Source organism: Colletotrichum lupini, chromosome 3 (assembly GCF_023278565.1).
Source record: "Colletotrichum lupini chromosome 3, complete sequence".
NCBI classification, from domain to species: domain Eukaryota; kingdom Fungi; phylum Ascomycota; class Sordariomycetes; order Glomerellales; family Glomerellaceae; genus Colletotrichum; species Colletotrichum lupini.
In genome coordinates, this window is record NC_064676.1 from 3,100,260 (window position 1) to 3,118,705 (window position 18,446).

General features: G+C 35.4%; 3 protein-coding genes across 3 annotated transcripts; 1 reads left to right on the forward strand and 2 right to left on the reverse strand.

Moving 5' to 3' along the window:
- Positions 1–278: 278 nt before the first annotated feature.
- On the reverse strand, positions 279–1,418 carry CLUP02_05707 (alcohol dehydrogenase GroES-like domain-containing protein; the record flags this gene model as incomplete). Its single annotated transcript, XM_049284713.1, has 1 exon — positions 279–1,418. One exon carries the CDS (start codon positions 1,416–1,418, stop codon positions 279–281), a length of 1,140 nt encoding a protein of 379 aa, XP_049141856.1.
- A 466-nt stretch (positions 1,419–1,884) lies between these two features.
- On the reverse strand, positions 1,885–2,661 carry CLUP02_05708 (hard-surface induced protein 5; the record flags this gene model as incomplete). Its single annotated transcript, XM_049284714.1, has 1 exon — positions 1,885–2,661. One exon carries the CDS (start codon positions 2,659–2,661, stop codon positions 1,885–1,887), a length of 777 nt encoding a protein of 258 aa, XP_049141857.1.
- Positions 2,662–8,919: 6,258 nt separating this feature from the next.
- CLUP02_05709 (uncharacterized protein) lies at positions 8,920–18,404 on the forward strand (the record flags this gene model as incomplete). Its single annotated transcript, XM_049284715.1, has 2 exons — positions 8,920–8,936; positions 17,963–18,404. The coding sequence occupies 2 exons, from the start codon at positions 8,920–8,922 to the stop codon at positions 18,402–18,404; spliced, it is 459 nt and encodes a 152-aa protein (XP_049141858.1).
- Positions 18,405–18,446: the final 42 nt, after the last annotated feature.

Here is an 18,446-nt window from a genome sequence, read left to right on the forward strand (position 1 = left end):
TGGATGATGGGATTCAACTTTCCGGGCAAACAAAAGTATCACAAACTTATTTGAAAAGACGCCGACGAGACTTGATTTCTCATGCATTGTCACCGTTGATTTTCAAATCAGACACACAGGCGGCGGTAGTTCTTCCGGCTCTTTCGGCATTTCGGCGGGGCTGCTCTCGGCCCCACATCCGGCAATCACGATTTGACCTCCACTTACACCTACAGCCTCAATCTGGGGAGCTTTACGGATACGTGTAGAATTACTCACTCAGCTCAACTAATCAAGACTTAGACCGCAATCTCGGCAACAGAATACACAAGCTTTTTGCCCTTGATCAACCCTCTCCGCACCTCCTGCATACCCTCGCCAACGCCCGCCAAACCCCCGCGGCGCACCTCCAACGGCTGCGGTACGACCAGACCCTCGTCCAGCAGCCGCTGCGCAAGAACATACCACGCCTCAGCGCAGACACGGTCGTCGACACGGGCATCCAGGTCGAAAGGCGGGGCCCAGGCCACATCGTGACCGAACTGCGTGTAGCAGCACACCCAATCCGGCTCGACGCTGCGGCGCGTGTGGCCGCGGAGGGGAAAGGGGTCCAGAGCCACGTATCGACCACCGGCGGGACCTAGGGCCTTGTAGCACGTCGACATGGAGTTCGAGTCCGAGATGCAGTCGAGAGCAAGCGTGAGAGCGCCCTGCGTGTAGTTCAGGACGTCGGCGCCGCAGCTGGGCGAGCGATAATCAAAGGTCGCCGCGGCGCCGAGTTCCATGGATCTTGCTGCTGAGGATGCCGAGCACGTTGTGATGGGGGTGAGACCCATCAGCTTGAGGACCTGGATCGCCATGGCCCCTGTGGCCGTGCCGCCTCCATAGACCAGCACATAGGATGCCGAGCTTGTGGTAGTTGATGCTGCTGCTGAATCCTTGTTGGAGCCGAGCTGCAGAGCGCCTTCTGTATTGTCTGGCATCGCCATCTTCATGTACTGGAAAAGGGACAGTCCGACGGTGGCCAAGGCGGCAGGCAGGGAAGCAGCGGTGGCAAGGTCCATGCTGGCTGGAATTCTCCAGGCCAGACGCGCGGGAACAACGGCATACTCGGCAAACGCACCGTTATCCCGCCGGAGAGGGTTGTTTCCAAAGATGCCGGCCATGATGCGGTCGCCCACATGCCAAGCCTCTGCGTCGACGTCGCTGCCTAGAGCTATTACAACACCAGAGAAATCAGTGCCGCTGGTTGCGCCGGGTGTGGGAGATAGGTCGGCAGACTTGCAGTCTACCTGGTTGATCGAGACGCATGCCACGCGTACGAGCAGCTCCGACCGGCCTGGTGAAGGTACTGAGGCATCTTCGGACACGTAGACATGTCCAGGCCCAGATACTTTGAGTGCCTTGTGGGTGGTGGGCAGAGATTCCGGGGCAGTCATGGTGCAATGAGAAGTATTCTAGAGGTCTGGTTGATGCTGTAGAATTCAGCGGCTTCAAATCACCAGATGTGAGGTGAGCGGGGATATTTATGGTCCGAAAATGGTTGCCATGCCTGGCGCCATGGGTTCACCGACATGATTCCTTCTTCAGTCATCGCAAGACTGAGAGTAGATCTCTACTCCACCAGAGAGTAGAGTCGAGTAGACTCTATTGTAAGAACAGTACTGGATGAGAGGTTCGAAATGCTGCAGATGAATTCCATGTAACCCTCTTCGTTTTATTGTCTGATTAAGGAATAAGAGCACGGAAGGAAATGTAAGTGTACATTTGCCAACTTCAGAGAAGTAGTGCGCCATTCAACTTCATTCTTTGGTTACGAGGTTAAAGTCGCGTTTTCATTATGAGCCAAAAAGAAAATCTGGTTTAATACGGAGAATGGGATCTTCTATTCTAACAGAAGCTCGTTTAAGTCGCGTTCAACCAGTCAAACTTTGGGTACAGAGCTGCCAACGCCTCTGGCATTTGATTGCCCACCATCACATTGCTTTCTTCGTCGTTCTCGCCCTTGTATACAATAACCAGGTTGTGGTAAAAGGTCATTGACACAATATGCTTATCAAAGTACGTCGCCTGGTACCCAGGAATCTCAAACTCCTTGTGATTCAGCCCGTCGAGTAGACTCTTGAAGAACCCCATGGACGATGTCGTCGCATTCAGGTCAGTGCTCGAACCACCAGTGACCTTCCAGTACGACGTCTCCAGGTCCTCCACAGCATAGATGCCACCGCTCCGCAACAGCGGGAACAGGATCTTGAACGAGGCAATGACGTGGTCGCAGCGATGGCTCCCGTCGTCGACAATGATGTCGAACCCGCCGCACTCATCATGCATTCTTTTCAGAAGAGCCGTGTCGTCTTGGCTGCCGCGATAGATGCGTATGCGGTCCTCTTGCAGCGCCGTCTTGTCGTAGTAGTCGAGGCTCACAATCTGCGCTTTGGGGAAGTACTCCTTCCACATGCGCAGCGATTCGCCACCGGCTTTAGGGTCCTCGAACCCGCCCACGCCAATTTCCAGGACGTTGATCTCGCGGTGCCGGAAGGGCCCAAAGTGAAAGTCGTAGTGCGGTGCGTATAGATGTCCGCCGACTTCCATGGTGGTGCCCTGGCGAGTGATGGCCACCTTGCCTTCTCTATGCTTGTCCGTGCCGTGCTTGACGGCGAGTTCAGTGAGAGGCTGGTCCATGATTGGAGATTTATGATCAGAGTATGAGTTTGCAATTTAGATGTGCAGCTCTATGGAGAGAAAGAATTCTTCAAAGTGTCAAAAGGTGTGGCAACCGTAACGACGTGGAAAAATTAGACGTGGTTGAAGTGCAATGTGTCACGAGATATGGATGTGGTTAATGCTGCCCACATAGAGTGGGCCCGCTTTTTGTGACGGTTATGAGCCCAGCTCTTAGTTAAGACCCCATACCACGATAACGCACTTATTAATACGATTCCTACGATCTCTTTAAAATAACCGACTTACTTATACCCACTTTAGCCTAAGCTAAATTAACTAGCTACGATAGTTAGATTAAATAGTTTAATATACTTTACGCTATAAGTAAGGGCATCGGGGTTTAGAAGTACGTTAACTTAGACGCTCTAAATTCCGACGCATTCCTTAACCCCTTTATAGCGCTTACTTTACCCTTAGAATTCGGATAATTAGTTACGACCCGTAATAAAGAAGAACTACGAGCTTACTAAGCCCGTTATAAAGTATTTAAGAACGACTAAAAAAACTAAGAAATCCTTTATTAATAGCTTCTAAATATAACTCCTAGTACGAACCTTTCGACTTCCTTAAGTATAAATAACTTATAGAACTAAGCCGGGTTTTTTTTTATAAAGCTAGCTATACTACTTATTTTATATAAATAAATCTATCTTTATACCGTACTTATAAAAAGGATTTATATACTCGAGAGTATTTAGAAATAATAAGAGCTTAATACTAAATATAAGTAACTTATAGCTTATAAACGTAATACTATTAATACGTATATTAAAGTCCTCGTTTAATAATTAGTAAAATTAGTTAACGCTATATTATATAAATACGTATTTTAAAAAGCTATTAAGAACGGCGTTAAGTTTAGTATATAGTAAATTATTAAATATTTAAAATAAGAATTTGCGCCCCCCGAATTAGTAATAAGGAATATAGTTCGAAAGGAATATTAATAAGCCCTTAATAAAACGAGGACCGGAATTAACCCCTAATACTAATATAAGGAGTAGTAGTCCGCTTATTTTTAAGCTAAAACGTATAATATTTTAAAAATTAGTAAAGAGATCGCCGTACTTAATTTCTTAATTATAATTAAGTCTAGACTTAACCCTATATAGGGCTAATGTATATATAAGACCTTTAGTAAATTAATAGCCTTTAGAACGCACACGAGGACCCTCGAGGAGATTACGTATATATTTAGCTTAGTAACTTAAGACGTATATGTCACGAAAGGGAACTTAAGGCAGGTCGGAACGCTGCTATATTAACCTAATTAACTAAAGACTTAACGTAAAGAGAGAAAAAACAGAACAGTAGGCAGAAGCTAGCGAGCTAGCCCTTTAGGCCCAGCGGTCTAGCTCGTTACGTAATTACTAAGAGCTTAGCCTCGTAGCCTAAGGCTGAGCCACGGGGCCCATAGGGGCCCTGATACCTACTACTATAATATTACCCCCCCCTCTATACTAAAGGGCGCTGTCCATAGTGCCGAAAAATAAACCTCTTAATTACCCCTTATTTTAGTAAATCTATAGCCGTAATTACTACTATCGTATTATTATCGTCCCTCGGTAGTAGCGAATTACTAGCTACGGCAGTTTTTATCTATATATTTAAGTTCCGTAGCGGACCTTTAGTAATTAAGTATTAATAATAGAACGCTTATAGCGCCGCTAGTATATACCTAAAGCTCTTTACGTCGTACTATATTAAATCTATATCGTATCCTTTTTAGTTTACTTAGTACTATAGCTTTCCCTTATATAAGCATAACTTAACTATTTTAGAGACCTCGTACTCTAGCTTATTATTATTATTAGTAATTAGTAGCGGCAGCTCTTAGTTCTACCTAAGTAATAAGTCGTTAGTAGCCTTCCTTAGCTTATTTAGGTAAAAAACTAGGTATACCCGGCTACGTACTAATAATTCTACGACCTATATACCCCCCTATTTAGTACTAATAATAGGCTATAGGCTAGCTTATAGCTATTATAGTTTATTTACGTTAGCGGACTTTTAATACGAAGTATTAATAAAGACCCGGTCTTTTATCTTTAGGTCGTCTAGGCGCTAATAGTAGTTAGTATATCTAGCACGTATAGCTTTAACGAGGTAATGCGGGATATTCTTATAAAGAATATAAAAAGTGAATATTCATATAGAAGTAAGAATATATGAATATAGGGGAAATAAGCGTATATAAAAGAGGTTTTTGTAATAAAGAGAGTAATATAGTTGAATTACTATATAAGAAGTTGCTTGCTTAACGAAAGGTCTAAGTAGGCAAATACACGCCTACATATAGGCATAAAAACCTCCTACTAGAATATTCCATTGCTTATTAATTATGATATAATTAATAAGCGTATACGTAAGTGAATGCGTAATCGTAGTACGTAATTCCGCCTCGAGTAAATTCCAGATTATTCAGTTACCTTCCAGTACTTTCCATTGCTCACGTAAGCTTATATAAGCAGTATTGCTTACATAATCAATACCTATAATAATCTACAGAAATCGTAGATTAATATGGTATATAGTTTGCTTACGTAATATTGATAATAAGGCGAATAATAAGGTAAACAAAGTTACCTTCGTAACAGTAAACCTATAGGATCTCGTAGGGGGCTAGCCCCTTGAGATAGAGCTTACATTAGTATTTAATAGATATAGAATTTACTTAAGAGCCTTACTTAATACGGGAACTAATAAGTACGGATTTATAAATAACTACGTAACCCCTTTATTATAACGGTTCTGCGTAGCCCTATTTCGTAAATTATAATACCTAATCCCTATTACTAAATTTAATAAAGAGTAATTAGATAATACTAACGTAGTATAGACCGCTAACTTATATATTAATTAACGGGTCCTTTTAAAGGCACCCCTCCTTTAGTTTAATACGGGCCGCTACGACCTAATCCTAGGGTAGAAGTAGTTTAAATACTACGGGGTAAACCCTAATATTTACTACTAACGTTTAATATAGCCTAAGGACCTACTATTATAAGAGATGCCCTCTATTATTATTAGGGATATCGAGGACTTATATACCCTAGAAGTTATTAACGTATAATACTAAATCGACGCCGACCGCTAGTAGGACTTATTTAAAATAGATATAACCTACTATAATTAAAAGCTCTAATAATAGCGGGCAAAGGGCATACTAATTAAGATATTACTACGCCTATTAAAAATAATAGCCCGTTAAATATAGCGATTAGATAAGGCTAAGGATGCGAGGAAGATAGAACGCGCCCTTAACGGCACTAGTATTACCCTTATAAAGAGGGCTAAGTAGTAAAAACTATACTTAGTAATAATATAAATAAATATTGCTTTTATTAGCGCTCCCGCTTTTAAAAAAAACCTAAGGTAGAACGACGTTAAAATAGGCTCTATATTACTTTATAAGCTTAATTATATTATAAAAGATAAGAAGGAGGAAGTAGACCCCTTATATAATAACGACTAAGTTACTCGTAACCTTATAGCGACGAACTTATTAAAATATTTGCGGCCTTAGACCGACGTTTTTAATAAGGCTACTAGCGACATACTAGCGCCTTATAGGCCGTATAATTATAAAATCGAGCTCTTAAATAGTAGTAGGGAGAAGCTAACTTACTACCCTTTATATAAGTAGTTAGTACCCGAGCTAGAGGCTATAAGGGCCTATTTACTAAAGTACTTATAAAAGGGATTTATCGAGCTAGGTAATACTCCTTTCGTATTACCGACGCTATTTATAAAGAAGTATAATAGTAGCCTGCGCTTTTACGTTAACTTTTATAAGCTTAATAAAGTTATAAAAAAAAACCGCTACTTATTACTACTTATTAATAAGACCCTCGCGCGGCTAGGTAGGGCGAAGGTATTTACTAAGCTAAATATTAAATAGGCCTTTTACTATATCTAACTTAACCTAGCCTCTAAGGACTTAACGACGTTTAGAACCCGCTACGGGGCGTATAAGTATAAAATAGTACTTTTTAAGCTTTATAACGGGCCTATTACGTATTAATAATATATAAATAAAATACTAATAGAGTACTTAGACGACTTTTATACGGTATATATAAATAATATTCTAATCTTCTCTAACGACCCCTTTTAGTACTAAGAGTACGTTATTAAAGTACTAAACCGCTTATAAAAAGTAAGCTTATAAGTAGATATTAAGAAGTACGAATTTAGCGTTATTTTTATAAAGTACTTAGGCTTCGTAGTTTTAATAAAAGGTATATAGCCGGACGAGGAGAAAGTCTTTATAGTTAGAGATTAAAAACTACCTATATTATTTAAAAGTATCTAGTCTTTCTTCGGGTTCTATAACTTCTATAGGAGGTTTATAAAGAATTACGGCTGCCTAGCTAGGCCCCTTACGAGGCTAATAGGTAAGGGAGTTCCTTTTAACTTTAGCGCCGGCTACGAGACGGCCTTTAAAGTTATAAAACTAGTACTAATATCGGCGCTTATCCTTTATTATTTTAAACTAAAGTTACTAACGTAGTTAAAAATAGATATTTTTAACTTAGTATACGCCGGGGCGCTATTATAATAATAAAAGGATAATAAGTTATAATACTTAGTAGCCTTTTATTTAAAAATAATAAGCGGCGCAGAGCTTAATTATACTATTTATAATAAAAAAATACTAGCGATAGTATTATACTTAGAGGAATAGCGCGCGGAGCTCGTAAGCTATAAATATAAGTTCGACGTTATTATAAACTATTAGTTACTACTATTCTTTATAACTAAGCGCTTATTTAACTTATAATAAGCCTATTAGGCTAGTACGCTAATAGACTTTAATTTTTAGATTTACTATTACCTAGGGAAGGAGAACGTACTAGCTAATGCCCTTTTGCGGAAGACGGAAGATATCCGTACTTAGTAAGTACTAAAAGAGGCTAATAGGACATAAGTCCTTATACTACTAGGACTACTATTTCCTAATATCGTAGTAGAGCTACGGGCGTTACTAGGCGCTATTATTAGCTAACTATAGCTTATAGTTAGCTTACTTTTATTAAAAAACGAGCTATAGGGGTACTTATTAATAAAGAAGATTTTAAAGCTTAATAGGGACCTTATTATAGCGTCTCTTATATTAATACGAGCGCTAGTAACCGAAGGATACGAGCGCTAGTTTATTTAAAACGACGGATTATTAGTAATAAATAGGAAACTCGTAGTACCTGAGGAGGAGAACCTCTATACTATAGTTATTCGCGAGGTCTATAAGTAAAAACTCCTTACCTACCCGGGGCGTAATAAGGTTATAAAAATAATTAAATAGCGGTATTACTAGCCGGGCCTAACGGTAGATATTTATTAATATATTTAGAACTATTATACTTATTACTAATTATAAAAGCCGCGCGATAAATCCTTAGGGGAGCTAAGACTACTATTAGTACCTAACTACCCGTAGTAGTATATCTCTACCGACTTTATAACTATCCTTACTAATTAGAAAGGATTTAATAATATATAAGTAGTAGTAGACCGCTTAGGTAAAAGGGCGATATCTATTCCTTATTATAAGATTATTATAGTAAAAAATATGAGCCGGATATTTTATAAGCGGGTGTTACCTATTTTCGGCCTATTAGAAACTATTACGTCGGACCGAGGCCCCTAATTTATCTCTAATTTTTAGGGGGAGCTCTATAAGATTTACGGGGTTAAGCTATAGCTATTAATAGCGGATTACTTATAAACGGACGGCTAAATAGAGGTACTAAACTAGTATATCTTATAGTAATTAAGACTACTAGTTAATTAATACTAGGATAACTAGAGCAATATGCTACCCGTAGTCGACTTTGCTTATATTACTTAGCTTAGTAAGACTACGGGGCTATTATTATACGAAGTAGAATTTAGTCGCTAGCTATAGCTTTCTTTTAACTAGTCTAAGCGAACTTACTAATTCGGCTTTATAAAAAAGAAGCTAAACCGTACCGACGCGTAGCGTATAGCTTAGGGAATATACGAGGCCTAGGAGATCGCTAGGGGTAATATAAAGGTCGCTTAAGCACGATATAAAAAGTATACTGTTACGAAGGTAACTTTGTTTACCTTATTATTCGCCTTATTATCAATATTACGTAAGCAAACTATATACCATATTAATCTACGATTTCTGTAGATTATTAAAGGTATTGATTATGTAAGCAATACTGCTTATATAAGCTTACGTGAGCAATGGAAAGTACTGGAAGGTAACTGAATAATCTGGAATTTACTCGAGGCGGAATTACGTACTACGATTACGCATTCACTTACGTATACGCTTATTAATTATATTATAATTAATAAGCAATGGAATATTCTAGTAGGAGGTTTTTATGCCTATATATAGGCGTGTATTTGCCTACTTAGACCTTTCGTTAAGCAAGCAACTTCTCATATAGTAATTTAACTATATTACTCTCTTTACTACAAAAACCTCTTTTATATACGCTTATTTCCCCTATATTCATATATTCTTGCTTCTATATGAATATTCACTTTTTATATTCTTTATAAGAATATCCCGCATTACCTCGTTAAAGCTATACGTACTAGATTTACTAAATTAATTACTAATCTTCTATCCTTTCTATACGTATCCCCTAGCTAGGAGTTTACTTTTATTAGGGGTTCTAGTTTTCCGAACCCGACTCTATCTTAGCAAGGCCCTCGGTAGCGTTAATAGCGGCCATAGTGGTCTTTAGCTTCTTAGGGTAGTCTTTAAAGATATATCTAGTATTATTATAAATAAAATAAGCGCTACTATCCTTAAGCTTTTAATATAGGGCTTTAGGGATCGTCTTATAAGTAGAGGTATAACCTCGGTCCTATTTAGTACCTCTAGTACTTTTATTATTTCCGCTACTTTTATTACTTTTACTCGAGGTCTAGCGAGTTTAGTTAGAAGCCTTAACTAGGTAGTCCTTTATAAAAGGGGGCTATATTGCGTTAGCTAGCTAGGTAACGTACTTAGTATATTTCTAAAAAGTAGCCGTATTATCTAAGTATTTTAATATAGCCTAGTTACGAAGATATATAAGTAGCTTATTATAAAAACGGCGCTTTTACTAAGATTCTAAAAGCTTATTAATACGCGCGAGCTTAGCGAACGTAGAGCGCTTTTAGTAAATATTTTTAAGCGTAATTATAAATATATTTAGCTTACGACTAGCGTCGTCTATAGCGGTCGGGCTAGTATAAGCTAACTTAAGCTCGTAAAGTAGCTACTCGGCCGTAATAATCTCGTTAAAGGTTAGTATTAGGTATATAAACTCCGTAATACTACCTCTAATCTTATTAATAATATACTTTAAGTAATACCTATCCGTACTATAGTTAGTATTTTCTAAGCACTTTATAATACGCTAGAGCTAGTAGTCGAACTTAAGGTTAGTATTATTACTTATAAAAATAGGTACGTTAGGTATTTTCTAAGAGCTATAAGTAACGGGATAGGACGAGGCTAGAGTAGTCTCGTAGCTACTCTACGTCTCTAAGCGTACTAGCTATTATTTTAGCGTACTAAGGGTAGCAGTATCCTAAATAGAGCTAGCCTAGGAGCCGTTCTTTAATTACTCTAGTCTTTTAATTATAGCTATATTATTAATATAGGCTCGGGTAAGGGCTTCTTTTATAATACGGAGCTCTATAATAGTAATACGTATAAGGTTAAGGTTCTTATAAGTTATCGCGTATAAGTGCTCCGTACTATTACTTAGCTAGTTAATAATAAAAGCTAGGACCTACTCTAATTAATACTAAGTAATACGTATCTTTAGCTACTATTCGATTTACTTAAATAAGGTCTTTCCGTCGTTTTTAAAGTATAGCTCCTAAATAAGGTCAAGGTTAATATACTACTTAGTATTCTTTTTAAAGAGGATATTGTTACGGATATAAATAAATAAAATAAGCTAGTTAACTACGTTATTAAGGTACGCTAAGCGATCGGCCTAAGTAATAAAGAATAAGAAGCGCTTTATTAACTAGTTAAATAGCGCAACTTTAGGGTCGATAACTAAGAGCTTAGTGCTTTTATTAGGGCTTACGACGCTCTATTAGGACTTATAAAAGTAGCGACTTTATTAAAAGCCGTTAGTACGAAAGGAGACCTGGCCTCCTTAGCTATATCCTCTAACTATTATATTTAGTAAAGGGGGTATATATTTAGGGGGTATTAATTATACTACTTATATATAATTAATTTAGTTAGCTATTACTTAGCTCTCTTATGCGCTTTTTTAATAGGGGTAGTTAGTTAGTATAATAAGTAGTTAATTAATTAAGATATTATCGTTCCGTTTCTAAAGAATAGTTAATTAAGTAACGTTAAGTAGTATTACGAAAGGGAACTTAAGGCAGGTTAGAACGCTACTATATTAACCTAATTAACTAAAGACTTAACATAAAAAGGGAAAAAACAGAACAGTGGGCAGAAGCTAGCGAGCTAGCCCTTTGGGCCCAGCGGTCTAGCTCGTTACGTGACTACTGGGAGCTCAGCCTCGCAGCCTGAGGCTGAGCCACGGGGCCCACAGGGGCCCTGATGCCCACTGCCGTGACATATATACTAAACGACCTTTAGGTTAAAGAGGGGCTTATTTTACTTTTACTAAACGCTCTAACTTAGTTAACGACGTAAATAATAAGGGTAATATTATATACTTTTATAATTACGTATACTTATAGCGCCCTACGGTATATTAAAAATTAAAATAAGTATTTATAAGCCGAAACGTTAGTAAGTTACTAATACGAATACTAAGGAGCTATATAGAGGAAGTCCTTGCCGCTATTAAATTAAGTAAATAGAAATTACTTTATAATAAGCTTAAGAAAGTTAGTTAGTTAAGGAACGATAGAACCCCTAAGAAACCTAGGTTTTTAAAAGGATCCTCTAACTAACTTATAGCGAGCTTATTAATAAACTAGGACGAGGGCTACGTAGTTACTATATTTATAAAGAGTTAGGACTTAGAAGTAAACGTAATCTTTAGTACCCCTATAAGTAATACTTACCCCTTTTTTTAAAGTATAGTAATAAATAGCTATAGAGTAATATATTTAGTTAACAATAAGAGCTTATTTAAACTTAAGAGTTACGTATTATTAAGTAATAAAGACTACGTTAAATTAGGAACTACTATACTACCTATTACTACACGTAGTACTCGTATTATAAAAAGCGTCTTAGACGGACCTAAGGGAAAGGGAACTTACGATTTAAAGCTCTAGAACGTCGCTTATATTAAGGGATTCTATATTAATATAGTTTTAAAGACTTTACTAAATAGAAGCGCACTTTAGTACTACGGTCTAGATTATACTTTATAATAGGGAACGCTTTATAAGAGTATTATTAAAAAGTAGCTTATTTAAAAAAATAATTTAATCTTTTTTAAATATAAGCTCCTCTAATCCTATCTTTCTTTTATAAACCTTAAGCGTATTTTATAGAGCCTAGTTAGTATTATATTATTAGTTAGCTATAGAAAATTCCGTTACTTATATTAACGTACTTATAAGAGGTCTAATAGCGCGCTCTTTTAGTACTTTAAAATAGGTTATCTCGGACCTAATACTCTTTATTAATTATTATATAAGACTCGAGGTATGCGTATTAAACCTTTATTATAAGTTAAGTATAAAGTATATATATTATTTAAAGCTAAAATAGTAGTTTTAAGAGGACTACCCTCGAGAAGAGCCTTATAGCTATAGTACTATATATACTAAGATCTCTTTTATTTCGAACTATCTCTTAGTAAATAATAATATATATTTATAGCTTCTAACGAATATAGTAAGTAGCTTAAGAAGTTCTTTTTAAAAATAAAAATAGAGGAGGAAGTGCTTTTTATATTATAGAGCCTTAAAGTAGCGATTTATTATTAAAAAGGGACTCCAATCTACTTTTTTAAAAATAATAATAAGACCGCTCTCCTAATTATAAATATTAAATATATATATAAGATATAGTATAGCAAGCTAAGAATCGGAATAGAACTTCTATTTTTATATATAAAAAAACCCGTAAGTAATGCTAAAAGAGTAAGTTAATTCGTAATTACTAAAGCTCGTAAGATACGCCTTTTTATAAACTTCTTTATGAATTTATAGGACGAAATAATACTAGCGGTAATTTTTATTTATAATATTACCTTACGAGAGGCTAATAAAGGAGATTTACTTATTATAATAAAAATTAACTAATAAAAGCGGTATTAACGCTAGTAATAAACGGGTTACTAAGTACGGGATTCTAAACCGGTTACCCCGTATCTTAGTAGCCTTTATATATATAGTTACTAAGTATACCCTCTTTATAAGAATCGTAAAAAGGGTATATATTAAAAGGAGTTTAAAGTACTTCCCCGCGGGTATATAGGATACTTAGTTAGATATATACTAAAAACGTATAACTTATATAAGGTCTAAGTACCCGCGCTTAAGTAAGTATTTATTATAAGGAATATTAGGTTTAATAAAGAAGTTTTTTATAATCCCGTATACGAGGAATAAGCTATCGTAAGCGAGTAAGTAAATCTAGTAATCTAAGAGATATAAAAACTCTTTAATATTAATAATAAGTTAATTAGAGCACTCGGGGAAGTAGATCTAGACTTCGGAAATACTAGTACTTAAGATAACTTTATAATCGAGGATAGTATTATTATTAGATTTTTAATTATTTAAGACGCTAAGTAACCGATAGACGTACTCTAAGGTGCGGTAAATAAGGCTAAAGAGGCTAATATAGTTTTATTATTATTATTAACCCCTAAAATAACCCCCTTACGCGAGCTCGGGGGTAGGGGTAAAAAAGGGGATATAATAATTAAGTTATAAATAGCTTTATATAGTCTATAGTCCTCCCTACGAGCGCTTATATATATTATAAAGGTTCTCGAGCTTTTAATTCCTAACGGCTCTTAGTAAAACGTTAGAGTACGCGGTAAATAAGGTACCGATCGCGAGGAAGTAATTCTTAATACTAAAGTTAATATTAGTAGGGAACCCTTATAATAAACCTCTACTATTATATAAGAATAGAGCTTATAAGAACTACTTTATTAAGTACTAAGTAAAGCTTTATTAAGTCCTAGATATTTAAACTGGGCCCGTAGACCTCTATAACGCTTTAATAGTAGTATCTTTATAACGCTCTTATATTTAAATATAAGAGATAGTAATTATTATAACCGTCTCTAGGACTGCTTTTTCTCTACCTTTATACCTAATTAGTAAAAAACTATAGAGGAAAGTAGTATAGGATATATAATACTTTATTAAGTAGTAAAAAGAGTAGTTTATAGGACCTATTTAAAGCGCTCTAGAGGAGTTTAGAAACTACGACTTACTAAAGTTAATTTTTAGAGCTTATTAAAAAAGTTTAGTAATATTAAATATCTCTTATTATAACTATAGAAGTTACTTAGGGATATTATGGATATAGAAATAAAAAAGCTAAGGGATATTAGTATATAAAAAGAGGTTAACTATAATCCTAAATAAGGGATCTTACTTTTATTAAAATAGGTATATACTTATAAGCACGACGTTAATAACGAGGTTAGCGAGGTAAAAGTATATATATATATAAAGGGGGATATATAACTACTTAACCTTTTATAAAATACGTACGCTTCGACGCTTACCACAAAGGCTTTTAGGCTTATAATAATAATAACTACCTAATTCGACCTTAAAATAGACTAGTATAATATTATTAACGTATTCCTTAACGCGCCTCTTAAGAGCGAGAAGCTAGTAATTATTAAACTCCTAGAGGGATATAAGGTTATTAATAAAATAAATAAACTCTAATACGCTTTATATAGCCTTTAAAACTTGCTAATTCTCTAGTTCTAAACTTTTACTTCTATACTCCGTAGTATAAATATAATATATAGCTACGAGGAGATCTATATTTACTAAACCGTAAATAGGAAAGTAATACTAATATTTTACGTCGATAACTTTATTATTTTATACTATTAAAACGACTAGAAAGCGGCTTAGGGGATTGTTAATAGTATAAAAAAATATATTAACTTTAAGGAGAATAGACCGATTAATTACTTCTTTAGAGTGCGGATTTTACGAGACCGTACTACTCGTAAGGTTTACTTTATTTATAACGTATATATTAAGCGAGTTACTAAGCGCTTTAACCTTATAGATTTATTATATCTAGCTACCCCTCTTCCTTAAAAAGAGTTTAAATTAAACGAGGGGTAGGTAATAAAAGAGGAAATAAAGAGCTATTAAGAGAAGGTCGGGAGTGTGCTTTATATAGCTATTATAATTAGACTAAACGTCGCTTTTATTTACTTATAATTATTACGGTTCTTAACTAACCTAAGCGTAACTTATATTAAAATAATTAACTATTATATTTAATATCTCTATATAATAAGATATCTTATGCTCTATTATAATAATATACTAAGTACGTAATTATTACTTCTAATTAGAAATACTAGCTTCATAAATAATAAAGTAATACGACGATTATTTTAGGGATATATAATATTCCTTTTTAACGGCCTAATTTAATAGAAATTAGTATACTAAGTAATAGTTATAATATTAATTACTAAAGCTAAGCTTCTTTACCTTAAGGAAACCGTAAAAGAAACTATAGCTCTAAAGCGCCTTTTCAAGGATATTGCCCTTAACTTAAGAGAAGTATAGTTAGTTAACTACGATAATTAGTAAATAATTCGACTTATCGTAAGGGAAGGAGAAAGAATAGCTATTCGATTTTATTATATCGATATATAGAATATATAATTAAAATAAGAGTACGCTAGAGGTAGCTTCGAAGTTACTTATATATTAATAGAAAATATATTAGTAAATAGACTTATTAAAAACTTTTTACGAGCTAAGTTCGAATATTTCCGTATACTTCTTAACTTTTACGATACGTAAAAAGCTATTATAAATAGCTAAAATAGTTAAAAATAATTAATTTAGGCTACGCTTAGAAAAACTTAATACCTAAAGGCAAACGATAGACGGAACCTAGAGTGCGGCCTAGAGGCTTAAAATAAATAAAATAAAAACTTTTTATAGCCCGAAGGCCTAAACTCCTAAAATAACCTTGCCTTATAGGGTATATATATATAAAAATAAGACCTAGGCTTAAACTTATTATTTAAACTCTTAATTTATAAAGTATACGATTATTAGGAATATAGCGTTACTAAGGAGGAGGGTTAGTATGCGTATTAAGAAACGCGTCTTATATATTTTAAAGTTTATAAAGCTAGGAGTAATAGGAGTAGCGGGGGGCATAAGAGCTAGAACGATTATTAAATTAATAACTTAGGGTATAAAAGCGGGCGGTATAATAAGAGGTTAGTTATAAATAATTATAATAAGCGCGAGAGAGGACTAGGGGTATATATTAAAAAAGTCTTTTATATAAAAGCCGATATAGTTCTTATATATCCTCTAGTTATTATATATTTAATAAATAATACTACGGAGCTTAGTAATATCTTATTAAAACTATAATTAGAAGTGCGCTTCTTAACGATAAAAAAGGATAATATATTTATAAGAGAGGGAGCGCTATTTATAATAGCCTTAATAAGGGCCTAGGCTATTAGCTATAAAACGACTAGTATATTAATATACCCTTTAACTAAACGGCCGTTAAAATAGCGCGCATACTAGCTACTACTTTTTATAAAATAACAACTATTATCCTTAATATTAATATACTAAAGGGCTATTTTAAAATAGGGTAAGTATTAGATCTCCCGTTCCTTAGGAGCCTCTCCCTTAAGCTTTTTAAGGACTAAGTATACGTTAAATAGGCCTAGAATAGTAAAAAGAACTATATTTATTACGAGGGGTACTTTAACTTCTTAGTATTCTCTTTTACTTCTGATTACCTTTTTAAAAAAAGCTAGCCTTGCGTTTTTTAAACCTTAGAATAATATTAAATATAAATTCCTAAGATAATAAGTATATAATATACCCTTTTTAAAAAGCTTATTATTTAAACTAGTCTTATTTTTATTCTTAGACTCCGAGGGGGGGATAAGTAAAAGCCTATTAGAGCTCTTATTATTATTATTTACTTTATTATTACTTTTATTACGGCTACTAAAGAGAGCCTCGAACTTAATAAAGTCCTTAGCGTCTCGATTAGTAGCTTTAATATTTTCTTAACTAGGGAGGGAGAGCTTAGTAACCGGGCTTTAATAAGTAAATAGGAGGTTATAAGGGGGGGTAACGACCTAGAGGGGCTCGTTAGTATTATTACCTATCTAAACTCTTAATAAACTATATAACGTATATATAAGAAGTATTATAGAAATTATATAAAACTTATTATTATTTCCGAATATATTAAATATTTATATTTAAAATAAAATTAATAAACGATTTAATAGCGTAGGCGCGCGCGCGTAATAAACGGGGGTATTTATAATAATTATAAGAGGTTAAAAAGAAGAAAAAAAAAATAACTAAGTAATACTACGAGAATTTAAATATATATAAGGCGGCTAGGTAGCCTTATCCTTAGTAATTTATATACTAAAAGTAGTAAAATACGCGCTATTCCGGGTTAAGATTCTATTTATTTTAAATAAAGGGATATATTTATAATAAACGCGGTTTAAAAAACGCATATCCCTTATACTTAATTTTCCTTTATTTATATTTAACTAAATTAGGCCTTTATAAGGGTATTTAGAGATTTTATCTTAGGTATAATAGCTCCTTAGTAGTAGTAATTAGGGGGTATATTACGTAATAGGGATAGTAATTGTACTTTATAAAGTGCCCGTTACGTACTAAATTACGTATCTATTTCAAATATTATATATATAGACCTTTTCTTTTTATCTATTTCTACTTTAATAATAAAGCCACTTTTACTATACTCCGTATGCCTATTGCTACGTACTATAACTCGTAATAGTTATAAGCCTAGCTCCTATCCGCTATTACTATAATAGTTAAGTACCGCATTATCTACAGGTTGTGCACCCGAAAAGCGAGAGGCGGCCGTTTGAGTCTCCGTATAGGCAGAGGTTTTTCTAACTAGTCTGCTACCTGTGGGGCTAAGGCTGCTATCTGCAGGGCTAAGGCGCAGTATAAACGCCTATTGTACGGATGACGGCTCTAGGCGTCTAGGGGGTGTGTCACGAGATATGGATGTGGTTAATGCTGCCCACATAGAGTGGGCCCGCTTTTTGTGACACAATGAGACAAGCAAATTGCAGACATCCTCGAAAGCTAGAACCAACATAACTGTTATAGAGGATATCATCTACATTCAGAACTTCGGAGCCAGAACCACCAAGGTGCAAAGCACACCTGCCATCACACTAGAAACTGAGAGTAGGCTATCCGTAAGTGTCAACAAACAAGATGTCTCATGCAGGTTGACTCCGCGTGTCCCACAAAGCAAAGCTTACACGGAGGTTTCCCACTACGGGCGGGTCCTCCTTGCCGGCACCGTTCAATCCGCCAGAGCGGTCAGTCCGGCGCCGAAGTCTCCATCGGGAAATATGGAAATCCCCTCTCTTCAGGACCCTGATGAGGGTCGCAGGAACTTGTCTCTATTGGAGCTTCTATTTGCAAGGGGATACAGGATAAGCCTAGAACAACCTTCGATACGGGGTGAAGCATTCTCAAAGTCTCCTGAAACTTAGACGGCTGAGCCCCTTCATCGCAGGAGGACCAGTGATCAACAA